The sequence below is a fragment of the Neoarius graeffei genome, chromosome 4, assembly GCF_027579695.1.
Source record: "Neoarius graeffei isolate fNeoGra1 chromosome 4, fNeoGra1.pri, whole genome shotgun sequence".
In the NCBI taxonomy this organism is placed as follows: Eukaryota; Metazoa; Chordata; class Actinopteri; order Siluriformes; family Ariidae; genus Neoarius; species Neoarius graeffei.
This window is the reverse complement of record NC_083572.1, coordinates 89540846-89567803: the sequence shown is the minus strand read 5'-3', so window position 1 is coordinate 89567803 and position 26958 is coordinate 89540846. Positions and strand designations below refer to the sequence as shown.

At 42.4% G+C, this 26958-nt stretch overlaps 2 protein-coding genes and 1 non-coding gene across 3 annotated transcripts in view; all 3 read left to right on the top strand.

Moving 5' to 3' along the window:
- Positions 1 to 8172, top strand: part of gpbp1l1 (GC-rich promoter binding protein 1-like 1) — a 36045-nt gene extending 27873 nt beyond the window's left edge. The window contains exons 11-12 of the mRNA XM_060919976.1: positions 4705 to 4804; positions 6214 to 8172. Coding sequence (XP_060775959.1) covers positions 4705 to 4804; positions 6214 to 6369 — 256 coding nt within the window. The 3' untranslated portion in view covers positions 6370 to 8172. The remainder of the gene's footprint in view (positions 1 to 4704; positions 4805 to 6213) is intronic.
- A 375-nt stretch (positions 8173 to 8547) lies between these two features.
- ccdc17 (coiled-coil domain containing 17) overlaps positions 8548 to 26958 on the top strand; it is a 28204-nt gene continuing 9793 nt past the window's right edge. The window contains exons 1-11 of the mRNA XM_060918353.1: positions 8548 to 8760; positions 13716 to 13820; positions 14019 to 14072; positions 14264 to 14384; positions 16426 to 16564; positions 16675 to 16788; positions 17028 to 17164; positions 17237 to 17359; positions 18088 to 18215; positions 18428 to 18513; positions 21037 to 21243. Coding sequence (XP_060774336.1) covers positions 8548 to 8760; positions 13716 to 13820; positions 14019 to 14072; positions 14264 to 14384; positions 16426 to 16564; positions 16675 to 16788; positions 17028 to 17164; positions 17237 to 17359; positions 18088 to 18215; positions 18428 to 18513; positions 21037 to 21243 — 1427 coding nt within the window. The remainder of the gene's footprint in view (positions 8761 to 13715; positions 13821 to 14018; positions 14073 to 14263; positions 14385 to 16425; positions 16565 to 16674; positions 16789 to 17027; positions 17165 to 17236; positions 17360 to 18087; positions 18216 to 18427; positions 18514 to 21036; positions 21244 to 26958) is intronic.
- LOC132885572 (U4 spliceosomal RNA) lies at positions 10271 to 10409 on the top strand. Its single transcript, XR_009654614.1, has one exon. It is a non-coding gene; the product is annotated as a U4 spliceosomal RNA (small nuclear RNA).

The following is a 26958-nucleotide window of genomic DNA, read 5'->3' as shown; positions in this document are numbered from 1 at the left end:
CTCAGAGGTTGCAACGGTGACAGGAAGAGTCAGAAATAAAAGGAGGGCGGTGCAAACCTCACTGAATTCACTGTGTTTACCAATTTCAACACTAAGGGGTGCAACTATGTTATTTTGTACATTAAGTCCTTCAAACGAACATGTAACTCAGAAACAAAAAAAAACATTAGGCGACATACTGTACATGGCTCATAATAAAACATCAATAGCCTACTGCGCGCATTATTTGAAGGGCATACGACGAGCCTTGCGCTCCGCGAACTCGTCCACGATGCTCTGTATGTCACTGATTCAGTGATCTTTTAAGCGGTAGTCTCGCGACCCGAATAGTAAACAATAAACATGGAGGACATGGAGTCGTTAGTGTTGCTGGTCTCGGTGCTGTGGCTTGTTGTCACGGACAACGCAGACAGATACTGGCAAGAGCGTATAGATGAGGCGAGGCGCATAAGGCTTCAGAAATTCTCGTAATTCGTAATTCTTCTTCTTCCGGGTTTACGGTGTTTACAGATCCCAGCGCGCTCGCGGGGCGTGTGTGGGCATGTGAGGACACTCCTCCTCACCAATCAGTGCACAGGGGAGTGTCTGCTCACGCCCCCAGCCTCACTCGGCACGGTTTGGCTCGCTTCAGCCCCACTCCAAAACGGTGCGAGTTTTAGGGGCTAAGCAGGGCTGAAACGAGCCGAGTCGTGCTGGTTTTTGGTAGTCGAAACGCGAGCCGTGTCGGGCTGAAGCAAGCTGAAGTGAGCTGAAAAAGGGTAGTGGAAAAGGGCCATAAATTGACCGTAGGTGTGAATGTGAGTGTGAATGGTTGTCTATGTGTCAGCCCTGTGATGACCTGGCGACTTGTCCAGGGTGTACCCCGCCTCTCGCCCGTAGTCAGCTGGGATAGGCTCCAGCTTGCCTGCGACCCTGTAGAACAGGATAAAGCGGCTAGAGATAATGGATGGATGTGGAATAGATTGAAAGTGGCAGAATGACTGAACTACAAATTTGTCACTACAATTTTATAATATTACTATTTTTTTTAAATTGAGCTTTGCTTTGATAACATGCATGGAAAATAACGTACAAGAAAACAAAATAAGTATGATTACACGCAGGCAGGGTAACCACAACAGTTTACGGTGTTTACTGTGGACCTGGTTAATAAAACAAAAGAAGATGGATAGATATGCTAATGAATTAAAATGCAATAATAGAAAAAATCTGGACATTCATCTAAAAACAACAGGTAATGGGGCTGGTAAGGATAAGTGACTTGTTGCATTTCACACAGTTTTCCATGAACGCGGGTCTTCTACATTATACACAGAGAAAAGTGCTTCATGATCATAAGCTTGTAACAAGAATTTAAACTGCGAGAAACCTGGCTTAACCTAATGTTCAGGAAGAGAGTTCCAAATTCTAGTGGTTCTCATGAAAAATGAGTATTAGTATGTCACAGTTCTACGCTTACAAGGACGGAAAGAAATTGCGTTGGGATTTGCAGTAGATCTAGCTGGTATCAAACGACTGGGTAAAACATCAGATGAGATTGTTACAATGCCATTTATGACCTTAAAAAAAGAATACCTTGTCCAAAAACTCATACCAAAAGCAAACTGGCAAAAGGTTAATGGCGACGAGTCTGTCCGTATAGCTCTCTGAGCACATCTGCGCAGGAAACCGAATGGCTTGTTAGCCTCTGCACGCTTTTCCATTACATGTTTTGACCACGTCAGTTCACTTGACACCCAGACGCCAAGATCTTGCTCCACTGAGGTGATTGTCAGGGCCGTTCTGTTGCTCTTGTAAGGGTACTGAACAGATGTGACTTTCCTTGTGATTCGCTGACATTTGCACTTTTCTTGGTTGACCGTTAAGCCAGATGAAGCATACCAGTTCTCCAAGTTAATAAGGTCGCTCTGTAGTAAGGCGCTATCAGAGATGGAATCAATGCGCCTAAACGATTTTGTATCATGTGCAAAACAGGCAACCTTGGTGTTCCACGACATCCAGCAGATCGTTAACATAAAGCAGAAACTGTATCGGGCCAAATATAGATCCCTGTGGGACACCTGGCGCTTCAGGGGAAGTGGACCCAAGAACGGTGACGCGTTGTCTTTTGATCCTGCAAATATAAGCGAAACCAATGGCCCTTTTCCACTACCCTTTTTCAGCTCACTTCAGCCTGACACGGCTCGCGTTTCGACTACCTCAGAGCAGCACGACTCAGCTCGCTTCAGCCCAACTCAGCACCCAAAACTCGCAGAGTTTTGGAGTAGGGCTGAAGCGAGCCGAGCCGAGTGGGGCTAGGGGCGTGAGGAGACACTCCCCTGTGCACTGATTGGTGAGGAGGACTGTCTTCACATGCCCACACGCCCCACGAGCACGCTGGGATCTGTAAACACCGTAAACCCGGAAGAAGAAGAATTACGAGAATTATGAAGCCTTATGCGCCTCGCCTCATCTATACGCTCTTGCCAGTATCTGTTGGCGTTGTCGGTGACAACAAGCCACAGCACCAAGACCAACAACACTAACGACTCCATGTCCTCCATGTTTATTGTTTACTATCCGGGTCGTGAGACTACCGCTTAAAAGGTCACTGATGTCACAGTTTGCGCCGCCTAACGACATCACGTGACGTCCACCCACTTTCGCTAACTCCACCCAATGTGTCCACCCACTTCCAGCCAGCACGGTTCAGCGCGGTTGTAGTCGAAATGCAACTCCAACAGCCCCACTCAGCTCGACTCGGCCCAACTCAGCACGGCACGCCTCAGCCCAACTCAGCCGCGTTGGTAGTGGAAAAGCGGCACAAGTTGCCAGAGATGTGAAAACAGCTGTGCAGCTTGTTGATCTTGTCAAACGCTTTTGACATGTCCATATATATCTATCCCAGCGTCCAACAATGCACCAACTGTAATCAAGAACTTCACGTAACTCAGTGGTGCACGATTTTTCAGGGATCAAACCATGCTGAGTGCTGTTGATCAGATGAAGCAGATGGTCCCGTGTTTTCCTGAGCACGCAACGTTCAAGGACCTTAGAGAAAATTGACAGCAATGTGACTGGGTGGTAATGTTCAACATGTGGGGTTTATTATTTATTTATTCCCCCCCTTCTCCTTTATTGTGTACTGGAATAATATTTGCGAGCTTCCAATCATCTGGCAGAGTGCCATGGCAAAGTGATGAGTCGAATAGCTGGGTGAGCGATGGCATGATTTGTCGTGCAGTCTATTAAGTAGTGGCCTTGTTGGTATCAAGTGGAAGCAGAGAACCTAGCACCACCTCGGTACTAAGCCTCACATCTGACAGCGTGGGGCTAGAGGGTGTCGGTTCTGATACCACTGCAGATGGAAGTGGTTGCATGTGTTCACGGGCACTAAAGACAGATGTAAAATAATCGTTAGAGTGCAGCTAGTAGGAGAGAATAGTAAAACCATCATGCTTTTTATTATCCAGAGTGACGGAAGAAGTTGCAAAAGCAGCCAGTGCAGCTTATTTACAGTATTTTATATGTAAAATTATGTCTTTTTAGTAGTGCTGTCAAGCGATTAAAATATTTAATCGCGATTAATGTCGCGACTGTCAGTTAACTCACGATTAATCGCAATTTAATCGCACATTTTTGTCACATGAAAAACCATTGTAATTCTCTTATCAGCATAAAAAAGTGAATGGGCTTGCTCACCGTTCGAACTACGGGGGTACACGGGGGATCCGAGATCCCCTGAAACAGACATGAGATCCCTTGAAAACATGATTTGGGAAATGTTGGGGGGGGTCTCTAAAATATTGGCAAAATGTTTATTGACATAGCAATCGTGTGTAACGGGAAGTATTTGCATATCCGAAGTGAGCGCGCGGTGGAGAGCCGCGCTCTGAGACAAGCGCAAGCACCCCCCCCCCCCCCCCCCCCGCCCCCCAAGGGAAAATAAGGGACCCCCCGAAAATATCGGCATAGTTCGAACACTGGTTGTACCAATGGTTTTTTTTTTTTTTTTTTTTTTTTTTTTTTTTTTTTTATTGCAGAGCATAACACGTCTTGTCACAGCCACTGCAAAGTGGGGCTGGAGCCGCCGATGGGAAAACGAAAAACTTAAGCCGAGCACCATGGCGCTTCGGGGGAAGGCAGAGGACTCTGGCTGTGCGGGGCGTGGCATCATGTCACAGAGCGTTAATCTCGCGATAAAAAAAATTATCGCCGTTAAAATTGAGTCAAGTTAACACGACATTTTTGACAGCACTAATTTTTAGTGGTGAATTCTTGATTCTGATTGGTCAGGTGTCGTCTTTGTACCAGTGGCTCTGACAGGAGTGCTGACTGTAAACCTTTGCATTAATGTCCTCGTTTTAATGACTAGATTAAAAATGTGATTTGTTTTTAAAAAAGAAACACTTATTATGCATTTTGGAAGTGTCCTCACCTGGTAGCAGTCAGAGATAAAGCTGTAACTTGTTTTGCAGACAAACAAAGTACAATGTGGTGTTTTGATAATTTAAAACCGTAGTAGAAGAGGAATAAAATGCTTCAGGGTGGTAAGCAATCACACCAGTCCGTTGTCGATTGATTGATTGTCTTATAGCGGCATTTCCCAGATTGTTTTACTCCTTACATAATAGCAGCAGTTTGAATGGGGTCCAGATTGAGCTTTAGGGTTAGGGTGCATCGGAAAAGGTAAAATAACGTCTACTGTCCATCTCCTCTCTGTAGGCTGCTTAAGGCAATGGGCTGGCAGGAGTATCCCGAGAACGATGACTTCCAGCCCCTCACAGAGGACGAACTCAAGGAGTTCCAGGCGAAGACTGAGCAGGTCGACTTTACACTGATGAGCAGAGGATGTGTTTTTAAATTGCAGTGAATTTTTACTCAAGCATGAATTATTTGAACATCTTATGTACAATTCGCACGGGATAAGTATTAACTATGGACCTCTGGTAATTCGCAATTACCCCCGCACCTCTGTGTTATTGTGTGGCGCATTCGGACGGGATAAGCAAAAGTCTGTAATTCACTGAATTTACAGACATTGTGACAATCAATACAGTTGTAGCATGTTGGAAGTGCCAACATATTACTGTAGTACATTTAATGGTGCGTTAATAAGGTAGGATGAAAACACAGTAGGCATAAGAATAGCACTGTATCCAAATTAAGAGAGGGGAAACGCATATGATAGGGATGTTTGCTCCACGCTCTCAAAATGAGAAGGCGGGGTCACTGCAAATGAAAACAGTCTCGAGATGACAATGTAAGTGAACAGGCAGTTTATGGCGCTGTTTACGCATAGCCGGGTATTTTGCTCAACGAACATTTGTCTTCCCTCCGTTAACCAAAATATCTTCGTATTGCTGTGTCATGGGGGTTAGCGTGGCTCCTTACCATATGCTGCCACACAAGCCATCCAGTTGAAGATTCTTCGTGCTTTCTTCTTGGAGTTCTTCTTGGAGCTGTTTCTGCTTATCTGGTTCAAATACGGGATAGGCCTACTACCACTTGCCCCGAAATGCTGTTTATCAAAATTTCGCCCGTATCCTCTATTATTCACTCCAGAAAAGTACAAGAGACGCGCGTTTAATAATTACAAACACAGACATGCGCATTCACACGGGACTTGTATTACCACTGGACGTCTGTGTTTTGCCGAAACACAGTAGGTAATTCGCGGCGGAATTATTACTTGGCAAATTACGGACATGGCGCATTCGCACAGGACTAAGAACTCAGACAGACATTCTCTGACATTCTCCATTATTCCGAATTACCGGACCGACTAGTGGCCTAGTGGTAGCGTGTCCGCCTCTCGATCGGGAGATCTTGAGTTCTATTCACGGTCGGGTCATACCAAAGACCATCATAAAAATGGTACCTACCGCCATCTGGCAAGGCACGCTGCAATACAGATGTGCATGGGGAGTTAAACTCTCGTGGTTACCAGAGGACTAGCCCCCCACTGTAACCCTAGCTATGTAATAGGTGAGAGGCCGAGGGCTATGGAAACGGTGATCGGCGCCGCCTGATGCGCCACATACAGGTTGGGCCTGGTTAGTACTTGAGTGGGAGACTGCCTAGGAATACCAGGTTACTATAAGGCGTGGGAAGGACTTTGACTTTGAATTCCGAATTACCAGAGGTCCACAGGTAATGCTTTATCCCGTGCGAATAGGGCTTTAGTCATGTTTGATGTGAACATTTTGCTCACTGTGATTGTGTGTGTTCCAGATGAAGAAGAACGGGTTGGGGCGTAACGGTGTGCTCCTGAAGCCGCGTGCTGTGGCGCTGCTGGCCTGGAGGAACTCCACCAACACCGGCCTGGATGAAGGCTCCGAGTCTGAGACCAGCAGTAGCAGCCAGACTTCAGACGACGAGGATACCTAACGTGGCTTTAAATCTAATCCTGTCCTCCTTCCTCAATCTCTCTCTTCCCCCCCTCTGTCTCTCTTACATCACACCTTACATTTCAAAGAAAATGAGTGAATATATTGTTTCCATGGACAAGAGCCATCAGTCATATCCCAGTGTGAGAGAGAGAGAACACTGAAATGACACAGGCGATTTGCTTTTCTTTTCTTCCTTTTCTCTCCTGGTCTCATGTTTTTTCCCTTTTTCTCCCCAGACTAGAAATGTCTATCTAAAGCCACACACACGCGTGCATCCCCCACCGGATATTTTTTGTTTTTTGATTTGTTTTTGCTTGGGGAAAAAAAAAAAAAAAAAAGACTAACTCCTAATAACACCAGTTATAACTGTCACTTAACGTGGAATATGACTTCATCTGAATGTTATATAAAATGGCTTTGACACCTTTTCTGAAATATATATATAAATATATATATTTTTTTTCCTTTTTGCGAAAACAATTCGTAGCATTAGTGTTAAGATGAAACAATCAATCATTGTGAGCCACTAACAGCGGCGTTGTTCCCAGTCCCTCATAGAAATGAACACAAGCCAGCAAGGGCACGAAAACACAAGCCCAACAGAAGTCGTGTGGGTGGGGTTTCTTTTTTTTTTTTTAAAGTACAGTTTGGCAGCTAAGCTCTGAGCCCTTCTCTTGTGTTTGACTCAAACTGTACTGGTTCCACTGTTCTCACTCTGCTTTTTGAACTAAATATGAGCAAGCTTGTGAATGTATGATCAAAGTGACCACGTTGGATTTGATATGTAGCTTACACGAGCGTAGAGTGAAGAGCGGTTCGTTATGAAAAGGCAGTAATAGAGGAAAGCTTCACTGACCGGTTGGTTTTCTTCGGGGAATAAAAACAGCATCTCGGTGCGATTTGATTTGACGGACAAAATTGATCTGATTTTGGGCTTGCAGGATTTCAAATGCTTCTCGTCCTATGACGAGTTCAATCCCAAAGAATTATGCTAATATTCTCCTGAAGCCAGAATGCTGACATGAAGCATCTTTTTTTTTTTTTTTTTTTTTTTTTGTCGTCAGCCATGGTGTTTCATCAATTTCACTGTTTTGCTTTCGAAGAATGAATTCAGACTTGAAAGGTAATTAGAGGAAAATGCAGCCTTGTCAGGTAAATTTGAGTCCACTGGCACAAAATTGCTATGAAGTGAATGATTTGATTGATTTTCTAATTGACTTGTTAGAAAAGAGTCCTTATTCTGTCGAGCTTTCCTCTTGTAAAAACAAGTTTTGTTCTGATCACAAACGTGTTACGAGAAGTCTAGATGCTCTTCTGTGTGTGCAGCTGATAGAACAGTAGATGTCCATCTGCAAAAGTTCTGTATTTCATGAGGGACTGCTGGTGGAAATTATGCATCTCCATAAATTTTTTTTTTTTTTAATTTTTATTTTTTTTTTGTACCTTGTTTTTGCTGATAGGGTATAAAAAGGCTTTATTACAGATTTTTTTTTTTTTTTTTTAATGTTGGTACAGCTGTAAAAATCCCACATCAATAGTTTGTTTTTCTTCTTTTTCTTTTTGTTTGCATTATGTTGTTCCTGCAGCCTTGATATTCAGGGTGGATTGTACAAAAATATAAGAATAAAAATTGTGAGTTTTGGAAGATGATGATTATTTTGTTAATGTTATTTGCAGATAATAAGGTGTCATAAATGGGTTTATCTGTATAAGACAAAGCAAAAAAAAAAAAACCTTCTGCAGCTTGGAGGGGGGAGGAAATGAAGAAATTGTAATAAATATTTTGCACCAATTTGCCAAATATGTCTACCATTTGGTTTTCTACCCAGCTGTTTGCACAATTGGAAAAAATGTTGGTTTTATGGAATAAAATCTGCTCAACATGGACCAAAGACAAGTTGTAGCCTATTAGGAGCAGAACATGAGAATAGAATGCAGCCTAGCAAGCTAAATTCTTATGTTGTATGAAGTGAGCTTTAGTGACTCTTGTTTAAAAATCAGTGTCCATTGTTAAGTTGAATTCACATGGTGACTGTAACCAACCAACAAACAAATCCTCACCAGCTTGAGCGAGATGATTGGTGAAACTGAAAACAGTTTACAGCCTGAAACAGCATAATTAATGTGTGTAAGCAATCTGAGCAAAAGTTGATTACTTGTTCTTTGAGAGAGTGAGATGGAACGCTCTGCAGAGTTCAGCTGTCGTGATTGTAACATGGTGTTTCGCTCCTTTGCCCTTTTGGACAAACACAAGTCCCGGTTCTGTATAGGGAGTGCCATCGGAGACCCGATAGTGTTAAGGAGAGGACGAGTGAAAACCATTGAGCCTGAAAAGGTGGATTTGAAGGCGTTACGGCCCAGACAGAGACAGACTCCTGATCTAATTCATGTAAGTAAAGCTGAGATGGTAGGTGAGTATTAGAGAGCCTTGCTTGTCATGATGGTACAGGCATGGGCGCCGCCAGGGGGGAAAAGTTAGAACAATTCTAGGGGCCCAGCACTGCCATGGGGCCCTTTAAGGGGCTGATAATATGGTTTTAATGATTTTAATAAGACTTTTGAAATAACAATGCAATATTCCATCTGGTAAAATGAGCTAATTGAACAAGGTTGTCTATTTGAGTTCGTCAACATAGTCATTTAACCCTCCCCCTTTTGCGAAATGGTACGGTCCAGTTCTGGTACAAGCGCGATGCGTTAAATCTGTGTGCTGATCAGTGCAACGCTACTTGCTGCTGTGTCGCGGTGCAGCAGCAGCCAGCCAGCAGTGGAGTGCGTACAGTCTATGATCGCTAAATATGAAGAGTGGCTGTCAAAAACGTAAAGAAAGGCAGCTGAACGCTGAGAGGGACCGGAGAGGCAGGCAACTGGTCACTCAGTTTTTCCCAAAGAAAGGTAGCTATCGCTCACATGCGTGTTCAAAATATTAGCGAATGGTGAATGAACAGTATGAACGTGGTTGGATTAGCCTATCAAGAGGACACTTTTACAGTTTATACAGTGACATTTTTTCCACTTTAATAACTGAACTGACTTGTGTGATAAACAAGATGAAATATTACGTTATACTGGTGCTAATAACTAGTGCTAATAACCAGTTTCATAACTAATGGGGTGCCCTAAATATGCACAGATTCAGCCTCAGGGGGACCTCCGCCCTACCAAACCACTGAACCCCCCTTTGGAGAAGGAGGTAAGCAGCAATACAACCCATAAATGCTTTAGGATTGCTGCTTTTGTTGAAAGTTGGGGGGCCCAAAATTCTAATCTTTCATGGGGCCCAAAATTTCTGGCGGCACCCCTGGGTACAGGCCTACTTGTCTTTCAAGTTACTTTTTGTTAATCAGTATATTAGAGCTGAAGTCCTGTTTTATCCAGAAACAATTTATCTGGTTTAATAATGTGAATGTTGCAATAATACAAACATCATTCCACTCTTGCCCACCGTCTCCTAAAGACAGGACAACAAAAAGGCAGCAGTTAAGGAGAAACAACGTTCGCAACGTGCATAAATGCCAGTACATATTTACAATTCTTAGCATTTTTTCCCCCCATGTCATTAATATTTTGGTGAGTAAAACTAAGCTGTTGAACTTGCTCAATCCTAGTGATGGCAATTCCAGCTCTTTTCATTGAGTCCTGTTATTTGGCTCTGCTCATGTAAAGTTTGTTTCTATAGCGCTTTTAACAATAAACATTGTCGCAAAGCAGCTTTACAGAATTTGAACTACTTAAAATACGAGCTAATTTTATCCCTAATCTATCCCCGATGAGCAAGCTTGTGGCGACGGTGGCAAGGAAAAACTCCCCCAGACGACATGAGGAAAAAACCTCGAGAGGAACCAGACTCAAAAGGGAACCCATCCTCATTTGGGCAACAACAGACAACATTAACAGACAACTTTGCGCAGTGGCAGTATCGTAGCCTATGAGGTTTATCCGAGGCGCGATTATTGCTAGTTGAAAATTAACAGTTTTAACATGAAGTCAGTTTCGTTGATGTTATAAACTCTTCATTGATGGAAACTTGAGTGCAAAACTGTTCATGACAATTGCAGTCCTAAAGTTAGCAAGTCAACTGTAGTCCTCAGCCATAAAAGCATTACTGTAAGAGTCCAGAGCGTCTTCCAAGTGTGACTTTCAACTGTCCATATGGGGCCGTCCTCTACAGGAGCGATGTGATGAGACTCCAGCCAGACGTAGGGCATCAGGATGGATCAGGCAGGTCTGAGGAGCAGAAGAGGTCAGCACCTCGATCCCAGGATTGACGTGTAACTCAGGGACCGGGAGGGAGGAGAGAGAAAAAGCAGGTTGTTGGGTACAAAGACAGCATATAAATGTTGAAACTGAGAAATTTTGTTTTGTGAAAAATATACGCTCATCTTGAATGATGTCAATGTTTCAAAAATGTTGGGACAGGGGCAACAAAAGACTGAAAAAGTTGTTTAATGCAAAAAAAAAATTTTGGTGTACTTGTACTCAGCATGAGTTGACTCTCTTTTGGCTCCCAAACAGCTCTTTACCAGTTTCGTCAGTGATTATTGTTCTGTGCCTGACGCCGCACTACACTGAATTGTTCAATGAAATATTACTCTACCATCGAAGAAACAAAATACTTTGCCTTGCAATTTATAAAATGGAAGGAATTGTTCAAGCATTCAAATTGTTAAATCAGCAAACGTGCGTATTGTAAGCATATGATCGTGTCTGTGCTTGATTAAGAACATTCATCTCCCAGAAGCTTTAATATTCACACAGCTGCGAGGTATAATATGCGCGCGCACACAGCGTCTCACTGTTCACTGGAAAGAACAGCTCAGATGCTGATTCATTTCCATTGCAGGTTAAATCACACCTAAAAGAGCTGACTCGTTCCCTAACATGTCACTGCAAGACCTGTAAGATCAGTAACATGCTGGGCTCTGAAGCTGCTAACAACGTCTGTATGATGTTATACTACAGCTCTGTTGAATGCCCCATTCTGATCAGACAACAGGTGTTTGATTAATTTTCTATAACAGCAGCTCTGAGAGTAGAGCCAGCTCTAATTCAAATCATAGGGTTATATTATATTAATGTGCTTGTTTTAACATGTTACCTTTTCTGTAATAAGTCATTCATGGGGATTTGTATGGTGGATGCTTCACATAATTAAGGCTTAATGATAGTCAATTAAAATGTGTCTCTTAACAAAGAAAATGCATAATTGTTTAAATGGCCAAGCTTTCTGTAAGATGTTTATTTAGCATTTTTCTAAAACAGACTCTCTAATGTCTGTGCTTTTTGATAGCATGATAAGCTGTATTTTTTCAGTCATTAATTTCACGATAAACAAAAGACACTCCTGACAGCTGCTATAACATAACTGATAACAGAAACTCAACGTTTAACACAGCTATATATGATTAAAACCACATTTATTCAGTAACCAATTATAACCCCAGTTCCATAAATTTGGGACGCTGTCGCTCATCTCGTCTCATTATCTCTAGCCGCTTTATCCTGTTCTACAGGGTCGCAGGCAAGCTGGAGCCTATCCCAGCTGACTACGGGTGAAAGGTCAGTAACATGATTGTGTATAAAAAGATCAGAGAGGTGGAGTCTCTCAGAAGTAAAGATGGGGAGGGGTTCATCGCTCTGTGAAATACTGCATGGGCAAATGCTGCAATAATTTAACATTCCTCAATGTAGGGCGGCACGGTGGTGTAGTAGTTAGTGCTGTCGCCTCACAGCAAGAAGGTCTGGGTTCGAGCCCCCTTTCTGTGCGGAGTTTGCATGTTCTCCCCGTGTCCGTGTGGGTTTCCTCCGGGTGCTCCGGTTTCCCCCACAGTCCAAAGTCATGCAGGTTAGGTTAACTGGTGACTCTAAATTGACCGTAGGTGTGAATGTGAGTGTGAATGGTTGTCTATGTGTCAGCCCTGTGATGACCTGGCAACTTGTCCAGGGTGTACCCTGCTTTTTGCCCGTAGTCAGCTGGGATAGGCTCCAGCTTGCCCGTGACCCTGTAGAACAGGATAAAGTGGCTAGAGATAATGAGATGAGATTCCTCAATGTAAAATTGCAAAGAATTTGGGGATCACATCACCTATGGTCCATAATATCATTAAAAGATTCAGAGAATCTGGAGAAATCTCTGTATGCAAGAGACAAGGCTGAAAACTGACATTGGATGCCTGTGATCTTCAGACCTTCAGGCGACACTGCATGAAAAGCAGACACGTGTCTGTAGTGGAAATCACTGTATGGGCTCAGGAACACTTCAGAAAACCATAGTCTCTGAAAACAGTTCATTACTGCATCCACAAAGGCAAGTTAAAACCAGATATAAACAATAGCCAGAAACACCACTACCTTCTCTGGGCCCGAGCTCTTTTATGATGGACTGAGGTGAAGTGGAAATTTGTCCTGAGGTCTGACAAATCAAAATTAGAAATTTGTTTTTAGAAATCATGGACACTACATCCTCCAGGCTAAAGAGGAGAGGGACCATCTGGCTTGTTATCAGTGCACAGTTCAAGAGCCAGCATCTGTGATGGTATGAGGGTGCATTAGTGCACATGACATGGGTAGCTTGTACATCTGGGAAGGCATCATTAATGCTGAATGATGTATACACGTTTCAGAGCAATATGCTGCCATCCAGACACAATCTTTTTCAGGGAAGGCCTTCTTTCTTTCAGCAAGACAATGCCAAACTGCTTTCTGCACATATTCAAACTGCATGACTCCGTAGTAAAAGAGTCCAGGTGCTAAACTGGCCTGCCTGCAGTCCAGACCTGTCTCCTATTTAAAACATTTGGCGCATTATGAAGTGCAAAATACGACAAAGGAGACCCCGAACTGTTGAGCAACTGAAATTGTATATCAGGCAAGAATGGGGCAACATTTCTATTTCAAAACTACAGCAATTGGTCTCCTCAGTTCCCAAACGTTTACAGAGAGTTGTTAAAAGTAGAGGTGATACAACACAGTGGTAAACATGTCCCGTCCCAACTTTTCTGAAACGTGTTGCTGACATCAAATTCAAAATGAGCATTAATGTGCAAAAAAAACAATAAAATTTCTCAGTTTCAACATCTGATATGTTGTCTTTGTACTATTTTCAATGAAATATAGGGCCTCCATGATTTGAAAATTGTCATATTCTGTTTTTATTTACATTTTACAGAGTGTCCCAGATTTATGGAATTGGGATTGTACAATGTACATCGTTGGCAAATTGCTGTGGTATAAGAGGAATAAAACATGTCAGGGCAATCTGTAATTTTCCTATAACAGCACATTATATTGTTCTATTCCATACATATCGAATATGAGCGAATTCGTGTGTGTGTGTGTGAACAGTTGAGAGAGCAGAGAGATAAACTGCTAAGGCAGACTGGCAGACGAGAGACCCACAGAGAGCCCAGCGTGGCTGACGGTCTGGCCTTTAACAAGCTCACTCATGAGGTGTGATCTCATCATCTTGGAGTTCAATATGAATATTCACAATCAATATTCACATTTTTTACTTCCAGTTTCTTAGTGAGAATTTCAGTGGTTACAGAGTCAAGTCGATCACAACATATATATATATATATATATATATATATATATATATATATATATATATAAATAATTTTTAAAAAAATAAATCCTGCATTTCAGTTTCTTAAGCTGAGGATGTCCTTTGAAGAAAGTCTGCACAGAAGACACACACAGGTCAGTGTTTAATAGTGTTACTCAAGTTGTAGTTCTGAAATGGCTGATGGGAAGACTGGAAAAGGCAAGTAGGAATTAGTTTGATTCCATTTTTGTCCATTTGAAAGATTTATTTATTTATTTATTTATTTATGTGAAATTAAAGGTGCTGGGTATATGGGTTATATGGATTTTTATTTTATTTTTTTAAGGGACTGTATCCAGGCAGAAAGTGGGCTGATAACGAGAGGCTTAAGGAGGTGTGTGAACACCATGAGCAGAAGCTGGCTGAGATCCGGACACACACCACCGAGCTGGAACAACAGAGAAAGGGTGAGCCTGTGTCACTCCTCATTCATACTGCAGCAACCAGGTTAAAAGATGGAGTCAGTGATTTTAAAATCAGCACATCAGAGGAACCTGAGGTGGCCCATGAGCATCCAACCAAGACTATATTACAATGAATACATAAATAACGGAACGATATTTAATACTGTAATACAAGGCAAGACAAATCACATGTTTATATTAATGTCCTTGTTCTAATGTCTTTTTAGTGTCGGCTTACACAAGAACTTGTACAGCAAATGCTCAGCATAAACAGGTTAAAAAATATCTCATTGTTGATATGGTGATATTTTGTGAGGCGTTTATTTTGCATTAATGGAAGGAGTCTCCAGTGTCAGTGCTTTGTAAAGGTAAAGCTGTCATTTTTCAGACTCTTGCTAACAAAACAAGCTGCTTTTTTTGTCATTTTAACTTTGAGAGAGGCGGCATGGTGGTGTAGTGGTTAGCACGGTCGCCTCACAGCAAGAAGGCTCTGGGTTCGAGCTCAGTGGCCGGCGAGGGCCTTTCTGTGCGGGGTTTGCATGTTCTCCCCGTGTCTGTGTGGGTTTCCTTCCGGTGCTCCGGTTTCCCCCACAGTTCAAAGACATGCAGGTTAGGTTAACTGGTGACTCTAAATTGACCGTAGGTGTGAATGTGAGTGTGAATGGTTGTCTGTGTCTATGTACCAGCTCTGTAATGACCTAGTGACTTGTCCAGGGTGTACCCCGCCTCTCACCCATAGTTGGCTGGGATAGGCTCCAGCTTGCCTGCGACCCTGTAAGCAGCTACAGATGATGGATGGATGGATGGAACTTTGAGAGAAAAATACAAGAGATGCTGGTGAGAAAACAACTATTTAAATAACTGTTAGTATACAGGTGATTATCGAAACCCGTGCATGCTGATTGGTCAAGAAATTTAGACTATTTCTCAATAATCACCTCAAGCGACTCAGCTAAATGGCATCCAATCACTTCGTCACCGTAAGTGAGGAAGAATTACAAATTATGAAAGAAAATACTGTTCCTAAAAGCACTAAAGATGCTATGACGTTTTGGTCTAAAACTATTCAAAGGTAAGGTGGAATTGTGATTTATTTTATCGATTTCAAAACAAAGTGTTCTATGTGAGTCGGCATAGATAAGTGACACAGATCTGCACCGCCCTGTTATCACATTTTGCATGCTGCTTTTGAAGTTATTTTTGAAAATACAATTTTTAAAAAATCATCACCTGTGTATTTGTACTAAAACAATCATCTGCCTCAGGCTCAGTGAAAATCCGTGAATAATAACCTCGACTTTGTCTCGATTATTATTCACTGATGTTCACTTCACCTTCAGCGAATAATTGTTCATTATAATGTAAGTGACCTTTATAATGTAACCAGGAACAAACTTTTCACAGATGTTTGATAACAATACAGATTAAAAGTATATGTCTTTCTTTAATTCATAAAACATTTAGTGTTGGGGTGGCACGGTGGTGTAGTAGTTAGTGCTGTCGCCTCACAGCAAGAAGGTCCGGGTTCGAGCCCCGTGGCCGGCGAGGGCCTTTCTGTGCGGAGTTTGCATGTTCTCCCCGTGTCTGCATGGGTTTCCTCCGGGTGCTCTGGTTTCCTCCACAGTCCAAAGACATGCAGGTTAGGTTAACTGATGACTCTAAATTGACCGTAGGTGTGAATGTGAGTGTGAATGGTTGTCTGTGTCTATGTGTCAGCCCTGTGATGACCTGGCGACTTGTCCAGGGTGTACTCTGCCTTTCGCCCGTAGTCAGCTGGGATAGGCTCCAGCTTGCCTGCGCCCCTGTAGAACAGGATAAAGCGGCTCGAGATAATGAGATGAGATGAGATTTAGTGTTGAAATTGCTGTAGTATAAGAGGAATAAAACACTTTCTGGAAAGTAACTGACTTTGCATTTAATCAACTAAATGTGTATAAGAAAAAGAAGTGCAGTTGTGCATTCTAATCGAATGGGATTTGATTCAGGTGTATTATTTAAGTTTGTGCACACACTATAAAGAATTGCTCACTTTTGTGGTGTCTAGAGATTGAACAGCAGATGGCCCTGGTTGGGCAGGATGGAATGGCTCATCTGAAGGAGATGCTGCATGAGCTGAAAGAACAGGAAGAGAGAAACGAGGAGGTTCTGTGCCAAATCAGCACTCAGATCAATGCACTGCAGGGGTGAGAGAGAGAGAGGGAGAGGGTGCAGTCGGCTGCTGCTTCGTGTGACAATTTAACTTATATCTGTCCATCACCTTTTCATTACCCTCTTGAACTGTGATTTATTGAAGGGTGAAAGATGCTCATATTACATCAGACCAGCAAGAGACAGGAGACAGGAGGACACAACATGTCACCTTTGACCTCATCTCCTCTGTGGATGGCCTGCTCTCCAGCCAGATACGGTTTGGCTCTGCCTCATAACAGCCTGAATATGAATCGCCTGATTTAGTTTGAGTTATTTTGACAGAAATTTTTCCACTTGAATGTTAACACAGTGAACCCCTGAAAATATTTTTTTGGCCTCTAAGAAAGAAAGAAAGTTAGTTGTTGTGCATGGTGTCTCATTCATAAACTAACTCTCCTGGAAACTTAGTTGTATCTACTTCCCATCTTCTTAGAGGAGCATAATTCTTGTTAACAGATCTTTACGTCTAGCGTACATACAGTCTGGCGGTTCTGATCCAGAGGTTCTGGCCCATCTGCATGATCTTCAGGCTGAGGCTCACACACTGGAGCAGAGCAGACCTGCAGCTGAGCATCGGGCAAGGAAGAAAAGACGTGAGTAGTGCAGCATTTGTGCGTTTTGTCCAAGTCTGACGAAGCTCATAATTCCTCATTGCTGTCTTTCAGGAATGAAGTCCTCTCGTGCAGCTCTGGACTCAAGTATTATGGCAGTGGAGTATGAGAACCAGCGACTGGAGGAGCAGATCCTCAGATTGCAGATAGACAGAGAGAGATGCAGAGGAAGAGCAGGTAATCCCTAGATCTAGATGTCAGTAGTGTATTTGTGTTGTTAAGGACTCAGATTGTGTGCTAATCGAGAACGAGACTGTCAATGATGGCGTAGCTCACTCCGGCCCCGTCTAGTCCAGAAGGAACGATCTAAAGTGGGCCACCTTGCGCAATAAATGTTGCAAGCTATATCCACTATATACAACCTATATATAGTAGCGATATCCACCTTAGGAATACCTATCTATTTTCCAGAAAGAATCCAAAACAGCAAGGAATTGACCGAGAAGAAGCGATTTTTGTTGAACTACTCATTAAGGCTTAACTAGTCCATAACTTTATTAATAAGTGTAATTCAGCAAATCTGAGTAGAAGTTATATGCACCCTAGGTACCCCTACCTTCATGCCAGAAAGAATCAAAATCGGTGAAGAATTGAGGGAGAAGAAACGATTTGTGTGGAAACTGCTCGTTAGGGCTTCATTACTCCATATCTTCATTAATAATTGCAATTATGCAAATTTGGGTGGAAACCATATGCACCCCAAGCAAACCTACCTTCCTGCCAAAAAGAACAAAATTGGTGAAGAATTGAGAGAGAAGAGATTTTCATGAAATGTGGACGACACTGGATGGACAACGGACACACGATGGCATAAGCTCGTCGCTTGTCGGCCGGATGAGCTAATAATCGACAGTGTTAACCATCTACTGACTGGATTTATCCTTTTCATTGACTTTCTGCTGTAGGTGGTTCAGAGCTCAGTCTGATCCAGAAGCACCATGTCCATCAGGTTGCCAGTCTGCAGGCTGAAATCTCCAACCTGAGGAGAGAGGTGGAGAAAAGCAGGGAGAGAAAGATTCATCCTCTTGCTCCAGTGGGTATTTAATCTGTATTTTATATGTGCACAGTAATGGGCCATGAGCTTGCACTGTTTTATAAAAGGCTAGTAGTGCTGTAGATGTGATTACTGTTATCTGTTCAGACACCAGACACTTTAGGAAACATTTTTTTTTTCTAAAAAATACATATTTTTTTAATATCAGGTTTTTCAACCAATTATATAGTCATGATTAATGAATGTTGCAGGAATACACTTCACAGCAGCATTTGCTAATGGACACACGTGTGTTTGACTCAGTGGACTCTCTTGGTCCTGCTCCTTATGATCCTGTGTGAGTCGAGTTCTTCCCTTTCACCTTTTAATGAAAGATATGGAAGGAATAAAACATTTGGGATACTCAGTTAGAGGAAAATAATCTCCATTCCGATGGTGGGAAATGGAAAGACTAATTGTTACCCAGTTACCACACCAAAGTGGATTATTTTCCAATAACAGCACATCCTAAATTGTGTTATTCCTCTTATAGAGGCCTTTCACTGACGTCATGGATTTTTGTTTTTCGTGCATCATCCGCCATATTACCGGGCAAAAAAAGAAACAGCCATGACAGTTAAAGAAGAAAATTGAGACGACTGCAGTCAGTACAATCTCTCTGAAATGATTAAAAAAAATTATACCAACAGATCGCATTACATCCAAAAGCTGAAACATGCAGGCATCACAGATCCATATAATTTACCCACAAATGTATTTATTTATTCTGTCCACTGCTCTCTCTCTCTCTCTCTCTGTGCACGCACACACGGGTTAAATGCAGAGGCGGAATGTGACAAAAATAAAGGCTTCTTCTTAATTTACCCACAAATGTATTTATTCCACTTGAAAGGTGTACAGCAAACCAGCTACCAGATTTGCAACACCACAACATCCTGAACTGTGTAGTATTTGGATTTCTAAATAGACTGGAGATGCGAAAGGCAAACAAAAGTACAGATGCCTGGTGATATTTTGAGGCAGATTTCATTTGGAATGTTATGGGAAATTCCCGATAAAGAAAAATACCTTATTATGACAAAGGTAAGCTCAAACATGGACTTCTAATCATAATAAACAAGCCAGGGCCTAGATCTAGCATATTTTATGGTGCTTAGCCGAATGTACATGATCAGTACAGGACAAACATTTTGCTAGTCAAGCCAAGCATTAGGTCTAATAAAACATATCCCATCCAAAGCCCACATCCAGATTTACATTTTAATGTTGCAAAGAGCTTTCATCGTAAGCTGATATAAAATGTTCTCCATACACATGGGGATGTTTTATCATCCAGTCTTCCTGTTTAACTGCAGCTTGCCATTTTTCTTGTCTTTCTGGGTTCGCCGGGAAGTGGTGAAAAGTTATACCAGGCTCATCTCCACGTCTGTTATTACATTCAAAAGCACTACAGGTCTCTGCCATTTGTTCTTTTAGATGGAACTTCTACAAGTTTATCTGTAGATATGTACTGAATTGGGCTTACTGGCAAACACAAAGGTTGCCAGGCAACATGGCCACGTAAACAAATCTGCAGTTGCGATGATGTCATGTGAAAGTTCTCCATACCACTTTATTAAAGAGTGTCATATTTTATCTAATTACAGTTACATGTAGGGCGGCACGGTGGTGTAGTGGTTAGCGCTGTTGCCTCACAGCAAGAAGGTCCTGGGTTCGAGCCCCGGGGCCGGCGAGGGCCTTTCTGTGTGGAGTTTGCATGTTCTCCCCGTGTCCACGTGGGTTTCCTCCGGGTGCTCCGGTTTCCCCCACAGTCCAAAGACATGCAGGTTAGGTTAACTGGTGACTCTAAATTGACCGTAGGTGTGAGTGTGAATGGTTGTCTGTGTGTCAGCCCTGTGATGACCTGGCGACTTGTCCAGGGTGTACCCTGCCTTTCGCCCGTAGTCAGCTGGGATGGGCTCCAGCTTGCCTGCGACCCTGTAGAAGGATAAAGCGGGTTGAGATAATGAGATGAGATGAGTTACATGTAATAATGTGGAACATAGATGCCCCTGTTAGCAGTTAGGTTACCGCAGTTACAAACAGTTGTTCCCCTGATCAGCCTTTTTTTTTTTTTTTTGTCTGAGATTGAGATAGAGATACACTCTATGGCCAACAGTTTATGGACACCTCACCATCGCACCCATATGTGCTTTTTTGAACATCACATTCCAGATTTAGTCCCCCTTTACTGTTACAATAACATCCACTCTTCTGGGAAGGCTTTCCACTAGATTTCAGAGTACAGCTGAGGGAATTTGTGTTCATTCAGCCTCAAGAGCATTAGTCACTTGATGTCCAGTACTGATATTAATATTGGGCAAGGAGGCCTGGAGCAAAATCAACAATTCATTCCAAAGGTGTTCATTGAGTTCTGTGCTTGGTATGTCTTCAAGGATGTCACTTTATGCACCAGAGCATTGTCATGCTGGAACATGTTTGGGCATTTTAGTTCCAGAGAAGGGAAACTGTACTGCTACAGCATACAGTACATCCTTTATTATCTTGTGCTTCCAACTTTGTAGCAACAGTTTGGGAAAGAACCACATATGGTCAAGTGTCCAGAAACTTTTGACCAGATAGTGTATTTTCAATGATGTTAAAGCAAAGTGGTGAAGCTGTGAGGTTTAAAAATTAGTCTGGTTGTTGTTGTTGTTTTAATTAATGCTCAATCATCAAGGCCCTCGCAAAGCGGAATAAAAATAATTGCTTGTCAGTGCACTCATTTGTCAAAGACCAATATTACAATAACAATGAACAAAACGAAAGCCACATGGCAGTCATCACACCATAAAACTAATGATAATTTGTGTATATACAGGTCTGGATTTGTGATTTTCTATGACATGGTCCTTGGTGTGGATGCCACATTGAGAACAATTCATCTGGTAGCCAGGCTGTTCTCTGGGGGGCAAGAAATTGGGCAGCCCTCCCCGATGCCACCTGTTCACTGCCAGCCTGCTGGGACTTTCGGCTATCCACCAAGAAGGCATGATGCCTTAATAGCTGTCAAGCAGCCTGTGCACAGGTAACCAGGCTTAGATACTGTCATTTAGTTCTGTTATAGACTGTCTACAGGGCTGGATTTTGTTCTAATCTAATCTTCATTCACCTAAACATTGGTGCTTTAACAGGAGGTGATGGGGTAAAAATTGGGGTGATGGGGGGGTTAAAAAAAGATCCTCCTTGTAAACTCGCCATCTCCCTTTTGGATTCAAACTGATATATTGCTTACGAGTTCAGTTATACATAAGACTCTAATGGTGTCATGGTTAGTCATGCTGTAGAATTAAGTTATTCCACGAAATTGAGTCAGGTATACGTGTTGGCGATAAGCCATGTACGATGAGATTGCATGCCAACGTGATGACACAAGGGGTCAACTCCTGTCCAGCCAGCTCTCATCACCCTCTAGCTTCTGTCAGCTTCACACAATAGCCACAGAGTTACACAGAACACAGAGCAGCTACTTTCCATCGTATAAACCAGAGATCATCAATCAGTGGACCATGATCCGGATGTGCACCCAGAAAAGTATTTTAGGGGACTGACTGCACACACAAGTCATTATATTCATTGTATTAAAAACAGTCTGTAGTTCTGTGACTCTACTTTTCTAAACATGAATCAGCTCAGCTGTTGTAGCAGCTATATCTGTCATAGCTTATCCAATCACACGCATTTATGTAAGTTATTTAGCTGTAAATTATTTATTTTCCATCAGAGAGGGAAGAAGCTGCTTAGTGAAGTGATGACATGGCTTATATAAAAATAAGGAACGTTGGTGTCACCAACAATGTTTGACACATTTGTTCTGCTCTTCAACTTTTTAAATCCAATCTATTTAACAGTTATTCCACAAAACTGAGTTGGATCCAAAACGGCATGAACATCTTGCAATCCCTTCAGACATCCCTCCGATCTTGCCCCCAGAACATCAGTGTGAGGATGGCCCCCCGACCTGGAAAGAAGTGGAGAGGGCAGTCCACCGAGCAAGGACAGCTTCAGCCCCAGGACCAAATGGAGTTCCGTACAAGCTGTATAAAAACTCACCTGATGTTCTAAGGTTTCTTTGGAAACTGATGATCATATGGCAGAAGAAGAACGTACCCAAAGTGTGGCGTAGAGCAGTAGGTGTCCTTATCCCGAAAGAGAAAGAGGCAGAAAACATCAGTCAGTTTCGTCCAATCTCCCTACTGAATGTAGAGGGCAAGATTTTCTTTTCGGTGATGGCTCAGAGGATCTCTGCATACCTGCTTAATAACCAGTACATAGATATATCTGTACAGAAGGCAGGTATATCAGGCTTCCCTGGATGCTTGGAACATTCTAGCATGATTTGGCACCAGATCCAGACTAGAGGTCTGCGCGGGTCGGATTTTTCAGTCCCGCTCCCGCCCGCATTGTGCAGTCCCACTCCCGCCCGCGCCAGCAAAGAATTATGATTTTCAGTCCCGCTCCTGCCCGCGCCCACAAAGAATTATGATTTTCAGTCCTGCTCCCGCCCGCGCCTGCCATATTTTGTCCCACTCCCGCCCGCAAATCCCACATGATGCAGACGTTTGTGTTATTTCTCAGGAAAGTTCTCGTCTTGACACAGCATGATGGTGCCCCGCCCCCTACTTTGAGTGGATTTGAGCATAAATATCTACAGCTCACGCTCACATTTGTTATTATTTACCTTGTTTCTGAATTCAGCATGTAGTGTCTCTAATAATAATAATAATAATAATTAGTGCTGTCAAGCGATTAAAATATTTAATCGCGAATCGCACATTTTTGTCACATGAGAAACCATTGTAATTCTCTGATCAGCATAAAGTGAATGGGCTTGCTTTGTACCAATGTTTTTTTTTTTTTAATTGCAAAGCAGAGCTAGCAAGAGAACCATGAGTGAAGTGATTTACTGCTTGAGTTAGTCTACAACTCTAATCAGAGAGACAGGTTACACAGTGACGGTAGGCTTGACATGCTTGATTATAATATATAGTACACTATTATATTAACTTTAAGTTGTTCGTTGATAAATATTGTCTTGAATCTGATCTTTACTGTTTCATCTCACTTAACACATTTCGTACTTTTACACTTTTTCTGCCTGTTGATGCGTCACGCTGTCCAATCAGAGGTGGCCAAATTTGCATATTACAGGAAGGATTTCTGGGATAGCATTGAGTTTACAGACGCTGTCGTCTTAAAACTGAATAAATATTTAAAAAGAGCCAAATGAGCCAGTCTTTTGAACGGCTCTTTTCAAAGAATGGATCACAAAGATGCGGATCCCATCAAAGAGCCATAAATCCCATCTCTACTAGTTTCAAAAGCTTATGAAAAACCTACATCATGTCACAGAGCGTTAATCTCGCCATAAAAAAAATTATCGCCGTTAAAATTGAGTCAAGTTAACGCGATAATAACGCGACATTTTTTACAGCACTACTACTACTACTACTAATAATAATAATAATAAAAGACAGGCGAGCACATAATTCCAAGTGGAAATTTGGTATATTTATTGTTCAGCCATACAAAACATTAGGCTAACCCAGTTTACATTTGTGAAGCATTTCTAACTAGAATATCCTATAGAATACCCTATAAGCATAGCATATATAAATGTTATAACAAAACACAGTCCTAGCCTACAACAACAAAAAAATCGACAGTATAGGCTACTGTAGCCATTATAGGGCTATGGTTGCACATTTCTAAAACTATTTGGGCTTGAGCCTCCGTGCAAGTGTTAAACTCAATATAACATAAAATGAGAAAATCAAATGCAGGTAAACGAAACAACTAAGCCTATTGCTTAGGCTATTGGGTTCTTTGAACAGCTATGGAGAAACAGCAAATTGTTCACTGTTGAGGGCTTCAACATACTGCGCCTTTCCTCCAGTATGCGACCACATATGCTGAACGCGCGCTCGGATGGTGCGCTGGAACCTGGAATGGCCAGTACATGCCGTGCCAGTTTGGCAAGTGTGGGAAAGTCATAGCAGTGATTTTTCCACCACAGCAGGATATCTTTAGATTGGTGTGATTCGGATCCAATGAGTTTCACTTTCAGATAATCATCAATCTTGGAGTTTAAAGACTTCGATTCAGCACCCATAGCACCAACATCCTCCCATTCCTCAAACTCACGAAAAGTGACCTTTTTAGGTGGAGGTGGCTCCGCGCTTTCATCAGTTTGGACATCAAACCCCAACTCCTCGGTCATCTCTTTCACAGCTTCTGTCACGTATTGTCTTTCATTTGCATTGATCATCCTAAGATTTCAGGACTCTTGACTTTTTAATGGTAAATGTACCTCTTTTTAAAGCAGCACTTACTTTTGAAGCACTGTGAGATTCAGTAAAGGAGCTCTGCTCTTCTGCCATGATCGGAGATCTCAAACACGGAAGAGGAAAGGAATCGAGAAACGAACGAGAGTTATTTATCCTCTCCTGGATCAGAATCAGAATTCTGATGACCAGCTCATCTAAGGTGTCATTGAGGCATCATGTTGGTGTGGGTCACTGGAGGCTGGGTGTGAACGGCGAGTCATTAGAGTGATCAAAGGATTGCCCGTTAGGGTGATCAATGGCAAATTTAAGATGCCATTCCTCACTCAATCTGGCAATCTGACTCTCTCTGCAAATTTAGGCATCTTAAAATGTTTTTATTAATGCTAAATAAAATATCCAGCACAAATTATATATGATAGACATAAATTAATAATTTATAAATTTTATTTCAAACACGTTTTTAGTTAGCGGGACTGCAGCTTATCACCGCTCCCACCCGCGCCGCATATGTGCACTCCCGCTCCCACCCATGCCTACATATGTGCACTCCCGGTCCCGCCCGCGCCCGCAGTGAGCTTTCAAAATTTGTCCCGCGCCGCACTGCTTTGCGGCGGGTCCCGCGAGTCCCGCGGGAGTGCAGGGCTCCAATCCAGACAGCAAAGGCGAAGAAAGATGACCTTTATGTGATCTTTCTGGACCTGGCCAACGCGTTTGGATCAGTGCCACATGAGCTCCTTTGAACTGCCTTTGAATTCTTCAGTATCCCAGGAAATATTACAGCCTTGGTCAAGTCATACTTCAAGACTTGCAGTTTTGTTTCACCACCATGGAGTTTACCACCTCCTGGCAATGCCTGGAGGTTGGCATCATGGCAGGCTGCATGATCTCTCCCTTGGCCTTTACAATGGCAATGGAGGTAATCATCCGAGCCTCTATTATGGGTTGTTGGTGGACAAAGACTCAACCCCGACTCCCGTCTTCCTCCAATCAGAGCGTATATGGATGATATTACTACCCTAACAACCACAGTGCCATGTACAGTGGTGCTTGAAAGTCTATGAACCCTTTAGAATTTTCTATATTTCTGCATAAATATGACATAAAACATCATCAGATTTTCACACAAGTCCTAAAAGTAGATAAAGAGAACCCAGTTTAACAAATGAGACAAAAATATTATACTTGGTCATTTATTTATTGAGGAAAATAATCCAATATTGCATATCTGTGAGTCACAAAAGTATGTGAACCTTTGCTTTCAGTATCTGGTGTGACCCCCTTGTGCAGCGATAACTGCAGCTAAACGTTTCCAGTAACTGTTGATCAGTCCTGCACACCGGCTTGGAGGAATTTTAGCCCATTCCTCCATACAGAACAGCTTCAACTCTGGGATGTTGGTGGGTTTCCTCACATGAACTACTCACTTCAGGTCCTTCCACAACATTTTGATTGGATTAAGGTCAGGACTTTGACTTGGCCATTCCAAAACATTAACTTTATTCTTCTTTAACCATTCTTTGGTAGAACGACTTGTGTGCTTAGGGCCGTTGTCTTGCTGCATGACCCACCTTCTCTTGAGATTCAGTTCATGGACTGATGTCCTGACATTTTCCTTTAGAATTCACTGGTATAATTCAGAATTCATTGTTCCATCAATGATGGCAAGCCATCCTGGCCCAGATGCAGCAAAACAGGCCCAAACCATGATACTACCACCACCATGTTTCACAGATGGGATAAGGTTCTTATGCTGGAATGCAGTGTTTTCCTTTCTCCAAACATAACGCTTCTCATTTAAACCAAAAAGTTCAATTTTGGTCTTATCTGTCCACAAAACATTTGTCCAATAGCCTTCTGGCTTGTCCACATGATCTTTAGCAGACTGTAGACAAACAGCAATGTTCTTTTTGGAGAGCAGTGGCTTTCTCCTTGCAGCCCTGCCATGCACACCATTGTTGTTCAGTGTTTTCCTGATGGTGGACTCATGAACATTAACATTAGCCAATGTGAGAGAGGCCTTCAGTTGCTTAGAAGTTACCCTGGGGTCCTTTGTGACCTCGCCGACTATTACACACCTTGCTCTTGGAGTGATCTTTGTTGGTCGCCCACTCCTGGGGAGGGTAACAATGGTCTTGAGTTTCCTCCATTTGTACACAGTCTGTCTGTCTGTGGATTGGTGGAGTCCAAGCTCTTTAGAGATGGTTTTGTAACGTTTTCCAGCCTGATGAGCATCAGTAACACTTTTTCTGAGGTCCTCAGAAATCTCCTTTGTTCGTGCCATGATACACTTCCACAAACATGTGTTGTGAAGATCAGACTTTGATAGATCCTTGTTCTGTAAATAAAACAGGGTGCTCACTCACACCTGATTGTCATCTCATGGATTGAAAACACCTGACTCTAATTTCACCTTCAAATTAACTGCTCATCCTAGAGGTTCACATACTTTTGCCACT